At 43.0% G+C, this 15,542-nt stretch overlaps 1 protein-coding gene across 2 annotated transcripts in view; it reads left to right on the top strand.

Annotated features, from left to right (window-relative positions):
- Positions 1 to 15,542, top strand: part of hdac7a (histone deacetylase 7a) — a 42,903-nt gene that overhangs the window by 21,276 nt on the left and 6,085 nt on the right. For both annotated transcript variants that reach the window (XM_058083920.1, XM_058083919.1), the window contains exons 3-21: positions 4,764 to 4,943; positions 5,068 to 5,158; positions 5,535 to 5,655; positions 6,840 to 6,940; positions 7,016 to 7,138; positions 7,221 to 7,330; positions 7,799 to 7,900; positions 8,019 to 8,190; positions 9,635 to 9,840; positions 9,925 to 10,134; positions 10,204 to 10,438; positions 11,238 to 11,371; positions 11,507 to 11,627; positions 11,711 to 11,760; positions 12,198 to 12,305; positions 12,652 to 12,707; positions 13,877 to 13,964; positions 14,436 to 14,555; positions 14,644 to 14,741. In XM_058083920.1, coding sequence (XP_057939903.1) covers positions 4,797 to 4,943; positions 5,068 to 5,158; positions 5,535 to 5,655; positions 6,840 to 6,940; positions 7,016 to 7,138; positions 7,221 to 7,330; positions 7,799 to 7,900; positions 8,019 to 8,190; positions 9,635 to 9,840; positions 9,925 to 10,134; positions 10,204 to 10,438; positions 11,238 to 11,371; positions 11,507 to 11,627; positions 11,711 to 11,760; positions 12,198 to 12,305; positions 12,652 to 12,707; positions 13,877 to 13,964; positions 14,436 to 14,555; positions 14,644 to 14,741 — 2,393 coding nt within the window. In that variant the 5' untranslated portion in view covers positions 4,764 to 4,796. The remainder of the gene's footprint in view (positions 1 to 4,763; positions 4,944 to 5,067; positions 5,159 to 5,534; positions 5,656 to 6,839; positions 6,941 to 7,015; positions 7,139 to 7,220; positions 7,331 to 7,798; positions 7,901 to 8,018; positions 8,191 to 9,634; positions 9,841 to 9,924; positions 10,135 to 10,203; positions 10,439 to 11,237; positions 11,372 to 11,506; positions 11,628 to 11,710; positions 11,761 to 12,197; positions 12,306 to 12,651; positions 12,708 to 13,876; positions 13,965 to 14,435; positions 14,556 to 14,643; positions 14,742 to 15,542) is intronic.

Raw genomic sequence — 15,542 nt, forward strand, 5'->3', positions numbered from 1 at the left:
TTAATCAACAAATACATGACAATTATTCCCACGTTAAAGGAAAACCGCATATTTTGGGAAATTTTGCATTATCCACAATCCTTATGTGAAACATGATCACAGCTAACAAATGCACCGGGACAAGGGACACACCTCTTTCGACTATAAAGCCCAACAGCCCTCCAAAAAAATGTCAACAATGTTTTATTTACATAACTGACCTGTATACAAACCAAGCTACAGTGACATTGTTATTTTAGAAGCTAACACAAAGAACTATTTTTCTGGTGTAGGTCTATTCTTGGCGCAGGCGAAGCGCACCCTGCGCAGTGGTAGCTTCAGAGAGTCGGTGGGAGGCACGGGGGCGTGGGTGCGCGAACTGCGCTGCACGAAAATTGCAAAAGTGGGCATTGGCGCGGTGCAGGGCCGACGCTGGTGTCTTTGGTGTACGAAATTAGTGAAAATATACCCATCAAGTCCGCACACACAACCATGCTAGCTTGTACTTATGCTTTGTAAAAAGAAATTCAGCCATCTTTCGCCATCGTTTGTTGCCATTTCAACCTGTTTAGGCCGGAAGGGGATTGTTCAGTGTTTATAATGACGGCACACAGTCATCAAATCGGCTTGTTTACGTTTATCGTTTATACCGGTATACAGACGGAGACTTGTGTATTTGTCATGCAGTGCAGCAGTAAGATGATAGCAGGGGAAAGAAAAGCCAGTCTAAATTCTCAAACAGGAAGCCACCCTGGTGCTGTCATTGTTGTGTTTTTATAGACTCCACTTCCTGTCCCCTTCCCCCGTGTTACCACAGTTACCATGCTTGTTTTTAATGGGGTGGATTGTAAAAGATTATGAAGCAAGCATGGCACAATCTCTGCTCACTGACCAAAGGATAATGCATGAGATAATTATCACATCGATTTCCTGCTTTTTTTTTTTTGCACATTTATTCTTTCCTGGGTTCATAAATGTTTCTGCGCTAATGGCGTATTTAATGTAGATAAGGAAGACGGCAAATTGTGTTACTGCGGTGATGAAACTCTGGTTTAGAAGGAGGAAGAGAAGGAGTTAAAAAAAAAAGAGGAAGTGACAGTCAGTAAAACATGACTAAAGGGGAGTGGAGTCTAATTTTAGAGCCAGCTGTGAGCTGTACACGGCTGCTCTCCCGGCTGTTTACTAGACAGACGTGCTGACTTTATTACGGGGTGCCTATGGGTGCTTGGGATTCTTGAAGATGGTCGCTTTTTAACGATGATTTTTAGTGATGACAAAGAATTGTGCAGGTTAAAGTTATACTGGTGTAAATCCCTGTATTGACTTCCTATCTGATTGCAAGTATTTGTCATGAATAATCTACTAATAAGCGGTTTGTGTCCATGTAAAAATGTATTGTGTTTTCTGTAATTTTTGGAAATACCTTTTTAAATGCAAACGTGACCATAGACCACAAATACTTGCATATGACCTGGCTGCTCAGTGCAATATCGCTAAGTCAGCAATACGCTATTGTTGCTACATGTTTGCAAGCATTATGCATTCGTTCGTTATCACTGTTAAGCTTTATACAATACATTCATTCATTCATTTTCTACCGGTTTTCTCTGCTCTGGGATGCTGGAGTCTATCCCAGCTGTCTTCGGGCGAGAGGTGGGGTACACCCTGGACTGGTCGCCAGCCAATCACAGGGCACATATAGACAAACAACCATTCACACTCACATTCATACCTATGGACAATTTGGACCGCCAAGGCACCATGCTGACCCTTCCAACCAAATGTAGGTGTCATCTATGCTTTACATATTATTATGCTCATTTTCTTTGCCTTGCATTGAGTTGTGGACTCCGGAACTTCCGGAATCTGCAACTATTCCAGCTGCATTTCTTTGGATTTCCAAAATTAATTCATTCATTTTGTACCGCTTATCCTCACAAGGGTTGCGGGGGATGCTGGAGCCTATCCCAGCTGTCTTCGAGCAAGAGGCGAGGTTTACACACTGGACTGGTGGCCAGCCAATCACAGGGCACATATAGACAAACAGCCATTCACACTCACATTCATACCTATGGACATTTTGGAGTCGCCAATTAACCTAGCATGTCTCCAACACAAAGATGGCAGAGGGTGGGATTGAACTCGGATCTCCCAGCTATGTGAGGTCTGCGGACTAACCACTCGACCACCGTGCAGCCATCCTAATACAATACAAAATATTTTATCATACAATATATATGTATGCATACAGATTGAAAAAGAAATCAATCACGATGTATGTTCATGTCGGGTATGACCTCAACAATTAATGCAACATCAGCTGTTTACTTCCATGGAATCTTTTTTTTGCAAAATTTTTGTTTTTTTGGCTTTCATGAAGGCTTTCATGATGCTGACACATAACTGTTCCATTGACAGGATAACTATACTATTTAAGCATAATCAACACACATTTACTGTGGCGGAATCCAAATAGTTTCCTCCTCCCAGCATGATGCATGGATGTAATGAACTGGAATAAAATATATCTTAAGGAAATGGAAAAAGACTTTTTCCTCACAAATGACAGGCAGAGAAAATTAGTGTGTGAAGGAAATGAGTGTAGTTTGCAGAGGGTCACTGATGCAATTATTATATTCGCTATATACGTTATATATATAACTTAAGGTAAATGTTAGACCAGACTGTTTGGATATTTCTAAACCATAGACGTGAGGGGAAGATACTGGTTTGTGCATGAAGTAGCCTTTGTTGTTGTGTTAAAGCAGGAAGAATTAAGCCCTTGTTACTCATTACCATTACCATGGAGCACTTGTGTGTGTTTGTGTGATTGTGTGTGTGTGTATGTGTGCGCCAATAGATTTGTCATTCCAGCCCGTCTGCATTAGCGCTACTTAATATAGAGGCTATGTCACATTAACCCCATTGGGTAATATGAGATTATACTTCACACACTATAGGTTTTAAAATTGACTACCAACCGGAGCAGCGTGGCAATGATGTCATTGGGGGAGATAATCCTTGTCATGTTATGACAAGGAACGTGTGTGTGTGTGTGTGTGTGTGCACGCCTGCCGGTCCCCTACCCCCAGCATTTTTCTCAAGCTCTTCTCTTCCTGGATCCTGCTTTGAGTGCCAGATGAGGCAATCTTTCCCATTGACTCAAGCCTGTAATGCAAATGTGCCCAACAGCATGCAAAGAACATGGAAATACTGCCTGTGTGCATCGACGTCACACAGCCTGAGAGTTACGTCTTTTAAGCCTGGCTTAAACCCTCGGGTTAAGTAGGTCCCCTTTCATTCATTCATTTTCTACCGCTTTTCTTCACGAGGGTTGCAGGGGGTGCTGGAGCCTATCCCAGCTGTCTTTGGGCGAGAGGCGGAGTACACCCTGGACTGGTTGTCAGCCAATCACAGGGCACATATAGACAAACAACCATTCACACTCACATTCATACCTATGGACAAATTGGAGTCGCCAATTAACCTAGCATGTTTTTGTTTTGGAATGTGGGAGGAAACCAGAGTAAAACGCATGCATGCACGGGGAGAACAGGCAAACAGAGATGGCCGAGGGTGGAATTGAACCCTGGTCTCCTAGCAGCGAGGTCTGCGCGCTAACCACTCGACCACCATGCAGCCCCAAGAAAATGACATATTACTCTCATCTACAAGGTGGACAGGATGATCTTGGTATCAAATTGTGTGGATGTGATTTTACTGTACATTCTTCTGCTACATTAATAAGCATTAATTAACAGACAAGACACTACAAATGTATAATGCAGAATATTAACCAACTACTATGCGTATGTGAGCCCTAACCATGTACCTTCAAGCTATTTACAAAAAACAGCAAAGCACACTGGGGAAACGGCAAGTGCTGCTAGCGACGCTAATACTTAATATTTACTCCGCCGAGCAAAAGCCTCAGTAAGCGTTGACTGTCGGAAGGAAGGCTGTGTCACACATCCACAATGGAACTATGGCATTCGGCTTAACTATATCCTTTCATAAATTATGAAATAAATAAATATAATAATAATAATAATAATAATAATAATAATAATAATAAAATGGCAAATAATAAAAACTTAAGAAACCGCATATAGTTGGTAGGTAGGCAAATAAATTTTTTCAGATTAAAATGAACAAAGCATTATTAAAGCCCTGAAGACATGACAAAACACGACTATAGTCACATTTATACTTTTTTTTTATTTACAACATATTGCACAACTGCAGGGTCTTGAGTCACATGCTAACTCGCAAACTAGAGAGCTAGCGACCTAAACGGTAGCCTTCAAGTTATTTCCTTTAAACTTAAATAGCCAAAAACTTACCACTTCCACACGGATAGGGAGGATAACTTTTAACAGTTATTTAACCTTTAACATGAACATTAATCAAACATAATATTTTTTTCTGGGCACATGATACCATACAGCATCCATATCAAACTTGCGCGGGCCGCACTAACATTAAACTTTCATATCAAGGCGGGGGGCTCAAACTAGTGTCCTGCGGGCCACATTTGGCCCGCGGGCCGTGTGTTTGAGACCCCTGATGTAGAGCCAATGCGCACAGACACACAAATGTAGCTGGATAGGTGCAGATTCTGGAAGAACTAGAAAGCTTTCTTTGCTGGTTATTGTGTGTAGCTGCTCTATGGGAGTCCAAATAATAGGTCCACTTTAAATTCAGAAACCAGTCAACTTCCAATGCCTGACATTGATAATCGATCTGGATATACAATATTGCAATATCTTGTCATATCCTTGCAGATTCCCGTGTCCCACGCGTGGCCTCGTTTCTCCATGGACCTCAGGGTGGGAGAACGGGGGATGCGCCCCGGCTCGGACACAGCGCTCCTAACCCCACTGCACCCCCCACTACTTCTCAGCCCCTTCTCCCCACAGGCCCGCACTTCCTTCTCCCAGCAGCAACTGCAGCAGCACAACCGGGTAATCATCTTGCAAATATTTCACATTTTTTAAAACTAATTGTAATTAACTCTTCTTAATGTTTTGTAATGAATTTGTGTTTTTCAGTTGTTTTATTGCATACACAATTTCTCTGTGTGTTCAGTTCAATATGGAACAGAGGAGACGCGAACAGGAAAGCCAAGAGAAGCAACAAGAACTGCAGCAGCTAAAAAACAAGGACAAGAGTCAACAAAGTGAGTCGGTCCACAAGCACACACCTTACAGGATGATAACCTTTAGTGGCCGATGAGGACCTTTGTCGTCTTTTCCTTGACGACATCGACGATATCGTTTTTTTTTTTTTTTCCTGTGTTTGCTTTGAGAATGGAGATATAGTAAATATGGCAGCGCTGCAATAGTGAGGGTTAAATATAGCTTTGGGGACAAGTCACTGGGTCAATATTGACTTGAACACTGGCAGCACCTTCCGTCACCTCTTTATGCACACACACACACACACACACACACACAGACGGACAAAGTGAGCGCACATTTAAATGTGAAATATCATGAAAAAGGATATATACTGTGTTTTCTGACTTGTTTTTTTTGGGTGTGTTGGACGAGCAGGTGCAGTGGCCAGTTCACTGGTAAAACAGAAACTCCAGGAGGTCATCTTGAAAAAGCAGAAGCAGGCAGCACTGGAAAGAACAGGATCCAACACTTTGACTGTAACACCGGTGGCATACAGGTGATGCGAGATGATTAGACTTTTATGGTAATGGTTTTATTTCATTTGAACATGCATCAGATTACAATTGAATGCATCACATAATCAGTTCACAGTTCCACATGTCCAAAAAGGAGTAGGAAGAAGCAATTTGGGATCCCTTGCAAATTTCTTTGTTTTCCAAACAAAAACACATTTTCATTTTTATCCATTTCACAAACAATTAAAATGAATCAGATGATTTTCAAAGAAGGATCTACATTTTTGCATAGAGGCCTACTATCAACAACTCATTTCATTTGAACATGCATCAGATGACAATTGAATGCATCACATAATCAGTTCACAGTTCCACATGTCCAAAAAGGAGTAGGAAGAAGCAAAGCTTATTAAATCCTACCCCCCCATCTGGTACTTTTACAATCAGTAACTATGAGTTATGGTGAAAATGCATTGGAAGGCATGTTAGCATATACGTATGTAAACACAGATATCCTGAAAGTTACATCATCATTAGACAAATGTTCAATAACGTTTGGACAATTAATTGCTATGTCTCCACCTGTGCTAGAGCACATTGGGCAGTGTGAGAAATTTCAAGTAAATCTTCAATACATTTGTTCACTTCCTGCTTTCTATAATACAGTTTAAGTTTGTTTTTGTTTTTTTTGTTTTTTTTGTCCCGTACCGAAGTACGAGGTGATATGACCATACAATTACATTATGTGTACCATAGTAATAATGATAATAATAATAATAATAATAATAGTAAGTGTCAATATAGTGATATATATAGCACATCATGACTGGTTCAAGACTCTTCATCCTTGTATTTAGCAAACATCAACTGCTTGTATTGTTTCTTGAATTGGCTCATCGTTGTGCATTGTTTGACTTCCTTACTCAATCCATTCCATAGTTTGATTCCACATACTGAAATGCTATGGCTTTTTAACGTAGTCCTAGCATATAAGTGTTTCAAATTTCGTTATATTTCTCCTCTCTTGGAGAGAAGTATTGAATGACATTTTTAGGTAATTGATTATTTTTAGCCTTATGCATTATTTTAGCTGTTTGAAGATGAACTATATCAGCAAGTTTAAGTATTCAATGTTCATTGGCTGTTAAAAGGTCCAGGTAGTGTAAGAATGTGTAGGGTCCTAATAGTCCAAAGTTGACTATACAGCAAATGTGTGTTTTCACAGAAAACTGGGCCCAGACCTGAGTGTTCCCACCCAATCGCTAGTCTCCTCTCCGTCACAGCCTTCCACGGAAGGTTCAGAAGGGACGCCTCTACGCAGAGCAGGTAAGGCTCTTGGATTGATGTTTGTGCTGCCATGACGCACTGAAGTCAAATCATCCTCTCTATTTACCGTCTCAGCATCCGAGCCCAATCTGAAAGTGAAGCACAAGCTGAAGAAACATCTCAACACCCGCAAGAGCCCGCTCACACGCAAAGAGAGCGCACCGCCCGCCGTCAGACACAGAGTACCTGATACACTGGGTATGTGACACAACATTATGGATTCATAATTTCTAATGTGTCGCTAATTCCAGTACTAATTCTTTCTCTTCCGTCCCTGTAGACTCATCGCCCAGCAGCAGCAGCACTCCGGTCTCGGGCTGTAGTTCACCTAATGACAGTCTTCCCAATGAAAACGGGCTGCTGCCATCTGCAGGCGGCCTCTCGCATGAAGTGAGCACAACAATCTTCTCACCAGAGTTTAGCAGGAAAGCCTACATACATTTAAAATATATATTGCAGTGCATTTCCTCTGGTATTAATTTTTTTTTTCCCCACTAACTCCAAAATGGACGGAAAAACGGTTTTGTCTGAGGTGGAAAATCACAAGCATTTCAAAGAAGGACATACATTTCAAGTCTCATTTACATGGATTGTGTCCAGGCGCTGAGTAATGATATGTTTAATGCAGCAGCACACCGGCTGGTGTCAGCTGTTTATACATAATTGATTTAATCACAGAGTGTAAAAACACAGCAACCGATGTCACACCTGCTGTGTGCTTTTTCTTACATTCTTGATGTTTAATGCTGTAAATCACATTTAGGTTCCGGAGGTTTCTGTTTATCGAATTTCTGAGTGTGAAATTTGGTTTATAGTGTTTTCGTTCTGGTCAAGTGACTCCATATTTGGCATTTCCAGGCACAGAAGCTGCTGCTCAGAGATGGTACGCTGGCAAACTTCACCATCCAGAGTCCTTCCACTCTGCCCACTATCACTCTGGGACTACCGGCCAATGCTAGGGTACAGTCATGGCATCACCACCTATTCTGCCATTATACATTATTAATTGGCCACCAGGGGGAGTAGACTATGTATCTACCATATCATAGGACAAACCACCAAACTGTCTGTTGTGCAGGTTGAAGGAGAACTTTCCCCTATGAAGGTTGGACGAGTGTCTGTAGTGGCAGCCGGGACCCCACAGATGTTGGTGCCCCTGAGCAGAGAGGATCAGGGCGGGCAGCTCAACCCTCACCTCCCTGTTATCATCCTGGAGCCCTCTGGACTGGTACATGCGCCGCTCCTTTCTGGTGAGACACATTTGAAAATAAACACAATGGATTATGTCATAAGATCTGTATGTATGATGGTTGGGTGTGCTCAAGAGATGAGGATTAGATATTGCTGCAATGCTGCCTCTGTCCACTAGAGGGAACCAAAAACGCTATAATGAAAGCATTTTTTTACAGGTCTTCTCCTCTTAGATCAGGGGTCTCAAACTCAATTTACCTGGGGGCCACTGGAGCTAGGGTCTGGGCAAGGCTGGGCCGCATCAGGTTTAAAAAAAAACACTAAAAAAACGCACTTATTAAAAACAATAAAATATACAAACTTTTTCAGTGCTTTGGTTCCGATTTTCTACAATAAAAGCTCTGATAAAACATTCCACTGTTCTCAAATATCTTAATTTTTATTTTTCTGCACAAGATAAGATGAAAAATAAATAAACAAATCAAGAATAAAGAAAATCAATTAATCAGTAATAAATAAATATAATAATAATAATAAAACGGCAAATAATAAAAACTTAAGAAACCACATATCGTTGGTGGGTAGACAAATTATATTTTTCAGATTAAAATGAACAAAGCATTATTAGAGCCCTGTAGACATGACAAAACACGACTATAGTCACATTTATACTCTTTTTATTTACAACATATTGCGCAACTGTAGGGTCTTGAGACACATGCTAACTCGCAAACTAGAGAGCTAGCGACCTAAACGGTAGCCTTCAAGTTATTTCCTTTAAACTTAAATAGCCAAAAACTTACCACTTCCACACGTATAGGGAGGATAACTATTAACAGTTATTTAACCTTTAACATGAACATTAATCAAACGTAATCATTTTTTCTGGGTACATGATACCATACAGCATCCATATCAAACTTGCGCGGGCCGCACTAACATTAAACTTTCATATCAAGGCGGGGGCCTCAAACTAGTGTCCTGCGGGCCACATTTGGCCCGCGGGCCGCGTGTTTGAGACCCCTGTTTTAGATAGATGGATAGACTTCCTTTGTTGTCATTGCACAATAACACAGCAGTAAAATTGGTTCCCATATAATAATAATAATGTGGAGAATAAATAGATGACATCAAATATGAACAACAATGTACAGCGTAAACAGTAAATTTATTCATTCATTTTTTACCGCTTTTTCCTCACGAGGGTCGCGGGGGTGCTGGAGCCTATCCCAGCTGTCTTCGGACATTCATACCTATGGACAATTTGAAGTTGGCAATGTTTTTAGCATGTTTTTGGAATGTAAGAGGCAACCGGAGTACCCGGAGAAAACTCACGCATGCATGGGGAGAACATGCAAACTCCACACAGAGATGGCCGAGGGTGGAATTGAACCCTGGTCTCCGAGCTGTGAGGTCTGCGCGCTAACCACTCGACCGCCGTGTCGCCGTAAACAGTAAATTTCACATATAATTTGTCTCTCTTGTCTCTTTGTGTCAAACCAGTGCCAGGCCTCGAATCCGTCCCGCTGCAGTTCACCCCCCACTTGGACCAACTGTCCCCAGGGGGCGCTCAGGCCCACAAACCCCTGAGCCGAACACGCTCGGAGCCCCTGCCGCAGAGCAAGAGGGCCCTCCACACGCACCTCCTCCAGCAGCACCACAGCACGCAACTGCTGGAGAGATTAAAACAGCAGACTCACCTTGGCAAGGTACAGCGCTTACTGTAAAATAACACCTCAACATGTATGACTGTATACTGTATTAAATTGTATTGGGCATTTTCCGTCGGTCAGCTTATGACCAAAACCAGCGAGAAGCCCAGACTGCATCAGATTCCCTCAGAGGACATGGATTCAGAGGACGGCGGAGCAACGTCGCCATCAGAGTCAACCTATCAGATCAGACTGAGGGCTGATTGTCTGAGGGAGGCGGAGCCAACAGTAGCAGCAGGAGCCAATAGTCAAGAGCAGATAAACCTACAACATGCACTCATACTCAACCAGGTTTGTTTAATAAAGTAGAAAAATATGATGTATTGTGATAATAACATCTACCGTATATTACGTTTATAGTCTTTGCTGTGGGAGCAGCAGAAGCAGCTGCAGCAAATGCATCGACAAATGGAGACTCTGGCGGTACCGATTATACGCAGCAACGCGAGTGGTGCAGTCGGCGGCACTCTGGGCGTCCACCGCCCGCTGTCGCGTACACAGTCCTCACCCGCCTCTACGTCTCTCACGCTGCCCGAAAAAAGTCTGAACGTGACCGGCCAGGAGGTGACGAGCAGCAAAGCACGCTTCACCACTGGTGAGTGACAGTGTGGGGAGTTTTCTTGCCATGTTGGTTTCCTTTTGTTCTTCATGCATGTTCTTCAGCATCATGTGTGACTGTACTGTTAGTTTTTCGTTTTGACATATGGCGTATTAAGAAAATGCACCAATTTTCACCATTTAAAGTTTTGTAGGCAGCTTGAAGTTTGCATAATAATGCTTGCCTGCATTTTTCACTTCCCTGAGGTCAAACACTTCCCAAGAGTTCATATCAATCTCAGTGCTTTCACCTAATTTGAGAAATTGAATTGTTTGTGTGGGGCTGCATGGCGGTCGAGTGGTTAGCGCGCAGGCCTCACAGCTAGGAGACCAGGGTTCAATTTCACCCTCGGCCATCTCTGTGTGGAGTTTGCATGTTCTCCCCGTGCATGCGTGGGTTTTCTCCGGGTACTCCGGTTTCCTCCCACATTCCAAAAACATGCTAGGTTAATTGGCTCCTCCAAATTGTCCATAGGTATGAATGTGAGTGTGAATGGTTGTTTGTCTATATGTGCCCCGTGATTGGCTGGCCACCAGTCCAGGGTGTACCCCACTTCTCGCCCGAAGACTGCTGGGATAGGCTCCAGCACCGTTTTACCCCCACATTCCAAAAACATGCTAGGTTAATTGGTGACTTCAAATTGTCCATAGGTATGAATGTGAGTGTGAATGGTTGTTTGTCTATATGTGCCCGAAGACAGCTGGGAAAGGCTCCAGCACCCCCGCGACCCTCGTGAGGAAAAAACGGTAGAAAATGAATGAATTAATTGTTATTTGATGTAAATGTGTGTGTGCAGGCCTGGTGTACGATTCCCAGATGCTGAAGCACCAGTGTACATGTGGAGACAACAGCAGTCACCCAGAGCATGCTGGGAGAATACAAAGCATCTGGTCCCGACTACAGGAGAGAGGCCTGAGGGGTCAGTGCGAGGTACGACTCTTGAACACAAAAAGATGCCAGAGCAGTAACATAAGCAGGATGCAGTCCGTGTGGAAGGGTTTTGCATACAATTGTGGAAAGATATTTATTCCCGGTAAATGGCAACCCTCGTTACATGTGTCACAGAACATTCGTGGTCGTAAGGCCACTCTGGAAGAACTCCAGTCCGTCCATTCGGAGCGTCACGTTTTGCTCTACGGCACCAACCCACTCAACCGTCTTAAACTGGATAACCGCAAACTGGCAGGTTTGTTACAGCCTTAAGTATTTCTGCATTAATTTGTGATAAAAAATCGAAATATAAATATATTCTAAATGTTGCTCCCTCAGGAATCCTCTCCCAAAGGATGTTTGTCATGCTACCATGCGGGGGTGTCGGGGTAAGTTTGAAAATAAACAGAAAGCAACGCCAAAAGCTGTAAATAACGATGCAGCGGTGTTAAAAACCTTTGCAAGTGAAAATGGCAAATAAAAAGGCGGCTCTCTTGGCACACCGCTAATGTTTGCTTGACACTGGGCATCAAACCCTTGACTGTGACTAATAGGAGCAACATGTCCAGGACGATGGAATGAAAGAATGAGCTATTTTTACGATTTTATTGAAACTTGTAGCTTGGCCTCAACGTCTTTTCAAACACACATAAACATATGTGTAATATGTTTAGGATCATATCTGTAGATAAATATAACATGACAAGTTAGCTGCAAGCTACAAAAGCTGCTTGAAAAGCGCTTGAATTTAACCGTGTTGACCGGATAGATATCGTGATGCGTTAAACATTGATTAGTCACGTTGTTGTTGTCCTCCATGTTGCAGGTCGACAACGACACCATCTGGAACGAGTCGCACACGTCCACGGCGTCACGCATGGCCGCCGGCAGTGTTGTCGAGCTGGCTGTCAGAGTAGCGAAGGGGGAGCTCAAGGTAAGAAAGATGTCGGAAACTTTCATTTCAACAAGAGGAAGGGGGCGCTGAATTATTCATGAATGTTTTTTTTTTGTTCAGTGGGGAACAAAAAAAAAACGAATACACTGGTTTTCCCACAAGTAAAATTGATCGTGACACCAATGCCGAATCACGAATAAAAATATGCTGTCATATTTCAGTCTTTTTATGTGTGTCAGTACTGCTGTGCATGTGAGTGACAGGAAGAAAACCTCCTTGTTGGGCACCACCTGTTGGTTTAACCCTGATATATATACTATGTAATATACAGAAGGAAGTGATAGGTTCCTAGTGGCAGACAGTGATTTTGACCTTTTCCAAACAGAATGGCTTTGCTGTGGTCAGACCGCCAGGGCACCATGCTGACCCGTCCAACCCAATGTAGGTGTCATTTACGCTTTATATAAGTCATACTTTTTAAAGGGGACCTATTATTATACTCATTTTCATCGCTTTGCATTGAGTTGTGGACTCCAAAAGAGCAGCTACACACTGAGAGCTTCCAGAATCTGCACCCATTCCAGCTGCATTTCCTTGGATTTCCAAAATTCAGTCCTTGATTTTCTACCGCTTATCCTCACAAGGGTTGCGGGGGTGCTGGAGCCTATCCCAGCTGTCTTCGGGCGAGAGGTACACTCTGTACTGGTCGCCAGCCAATCACAGGGCACATATAGACAAACAATCATTCACACTCACATTCATACCTATGGACAATTTGGAGTCGCTAATTAACCTAGCATGTTTTTAGAATGTGGGAGAAAACGGGAGTACCCGGAGAAAACCCACGCATGCACGGGGAGAACATGCAAACTCCACACAGAGATGGCCGAGGGTGGAATTGAACTCGGGTCTCCTAGTTGTGAGGCCTGTGTGCTAACCACTGGGTCACCGTGCAGCCTACTTATGACTTATTTTCACGTGTTCATTCATTCATTCATTTTCTACCGCTTATCCTCACAAGGGTCATGGGGGGTGCTGTAGCCTATCCCAGCTGTCTTCGGGCAAGAGGCGGGGTACACCCTGGACTGGTCAGCCAATCACATGGCACATATAGACAAACAACCATTCACACTCACATTCATACCTATGGACAATTTGGAGTCGCCAATTAACCTACCATGTTTTTGGAAACCCGGGGAAAACCCACGCATGCAAACAGAGATGGCCGAGGGTGGGATTGAACTCAGGTCTCCTCGCTGTTAGGTCTACACGCTAACCACTCATCCACCGTGAAACCCGATTTCCAAAATGTCACTTTTTAACTTATTGCACCCGCGGCCTGCTTCCGGGCACGTCTACTCGGCTGTGATTGGTCCCACTCGCCCATATAAGGAGGTCACCAGCTGGGTGGAGCTGATGACTTCTTGCTAAAAAAAAAGCCAACCGAAACGTCTTTCAGGGCTCATTATCTGAACTGTTGCCTTTGGTCCCCTTTAAAAGTTAGTGACAACAACATACTGTATTTTCTTAAACACATCCTTGAAGGACCGACTGGAGTCCATCCTTTATTGTATTCAAATCTGAATTTAGCACCGTTCTTGTCTCCTCAGGGGTTTCTGTTACTTTAACTCTGTAGCTATCGCTGCCAAACAGCTCCAACAGAAGCTCAGCGTCAGCAAAATCCTCATTGTCGACTGGGTAAGAATATCTTCTCACCTTTGTTTGGGGGTTATAGGGGTTATTTGGAACATGCTTAACCAAGTTCCATTCACGACTTCTCTACAAGAGAGGAGAAATATGATCTCAGGGAAGAACTACATTTGAAACACTTATATGCTAGGACTACGTTAAAAAGCCATAGCATTTCAGTATGTGGAATCAAACTATGGAATGGATTGAGTAAGGAAGTCAAACAATGCACAACGATGAGCCAAGGAAGTGAACAAATGTAACAGTTACTGATTGTAAAAGTACCAGATGGAGGGGTAGGATTTAATAAGCTTTGCTTCTTCCTACTCCTTTTGGACATGTGGAACTGTGAACTGATTATGGGATGCATTCAATTGTAATCTGATGCATGTTCAAATGAAATAAAACACTTGTACAATTCAACATGCCCGACACTGAGTCCTAAATGATATTTATTCTTGTTCCGCCCATGTTCGCCAGGATGTTCATCACGGTAACGGCACGCAGGAGGTTTTCTACAACGATCCCAGCGTCCTCTACCTGTCGCTTCATCGCTACGATCACGGCAACTTTTTCCCCGGCAGTGGCTCACCAGTTGAGGTGGGTGTATACAGCCCGGCACCTTAAATGTACACAAATGCAGCACATTTCAATGATATTTTCGTTTTTTGTTTTTTTTTTATTTTAGGTCGGGTCTGGCGCTGGGGAGGGCTTCAACGTGAACGTGGCCTGGACAGGAGGACTGGATCCTCCCATGGGGGATGCAGAGTACCTTGCTGCATTCAGGTAAGAGATTGTGAAGCCTGAAGATCTGAGCTTACCTGTAGGTTCAAATGCATGGGCTGATGACAAAAATATAATTCCAGCAATGTTAGCCAATATTATAAACAGTCAAATAAATTCATTTTGTTTATGCTTAACCCATGTAGAAGGTTCAATAGCAGTTTTAAGATACACTTAAATGCATGTTTTCCTTTTAAGACACTTTATCACTGAGCTTAGTTTCACAATGCTCTGACGTACTTTGTGCGTAATTGATAATCCCTGTCATTTGCAGAGCATGCGTCAGACCCCCCCAACCCCCCCATCCCCAGAATCTTTTTGGCAGTAAACAGTCCCCAGCTCTTGTGTACCGTCACTTCCTCCACTGGCTGGCTGATTGATCGCCATTTGTTGGTGGTTGGCACCAGTAAAGTTTCAAATACGGGTTGTCTTCAAGCGCCTAAGCCTCAAATGAAAACTGGCAACAACATTGTTACTGGAAAGGGAATTAGGGTGGGAATCTTGGAGACATTATTAGTATGGAGAAGGGGTCTGTGATAAAGCGAAGCCATAATATTCAAAGCGCATCGCCGTCTACAGATTCATACCAACAAATGGCGACTAACAGAGCTTTGGTCTAAATCAGGGGTCTAAAACTCAATTTACCTGGGGGCCACTGGAGCTAGGGTCTGGGCAAGGCTGGGCCGCATCAGGTTTTCCAAAACAAAAAAAAAAAAACGCATTTATTAAAAACAGAAAAATATACAAACTTTTTCAGTGCTTTGGTTCCAATTTTCTACAATAAAAGCTCTGATAACATTTACA

This window comes from Doryrhamphus excisus, chromosome 10 (assembly GCF_030265055.1).
Source record: "Doryrhamphus excisus isolate RoL2022-K1 chromosome 10, RoL_Dexc_1.0, whole genome shotgun sequence".
Lineage (NCBI taxonomy): Eukaryota > Metazoa > Chordata > Actinopteri > Syngnathiformes > Syngnathidae > Doryrhamphus > Doryrhamphus excisus.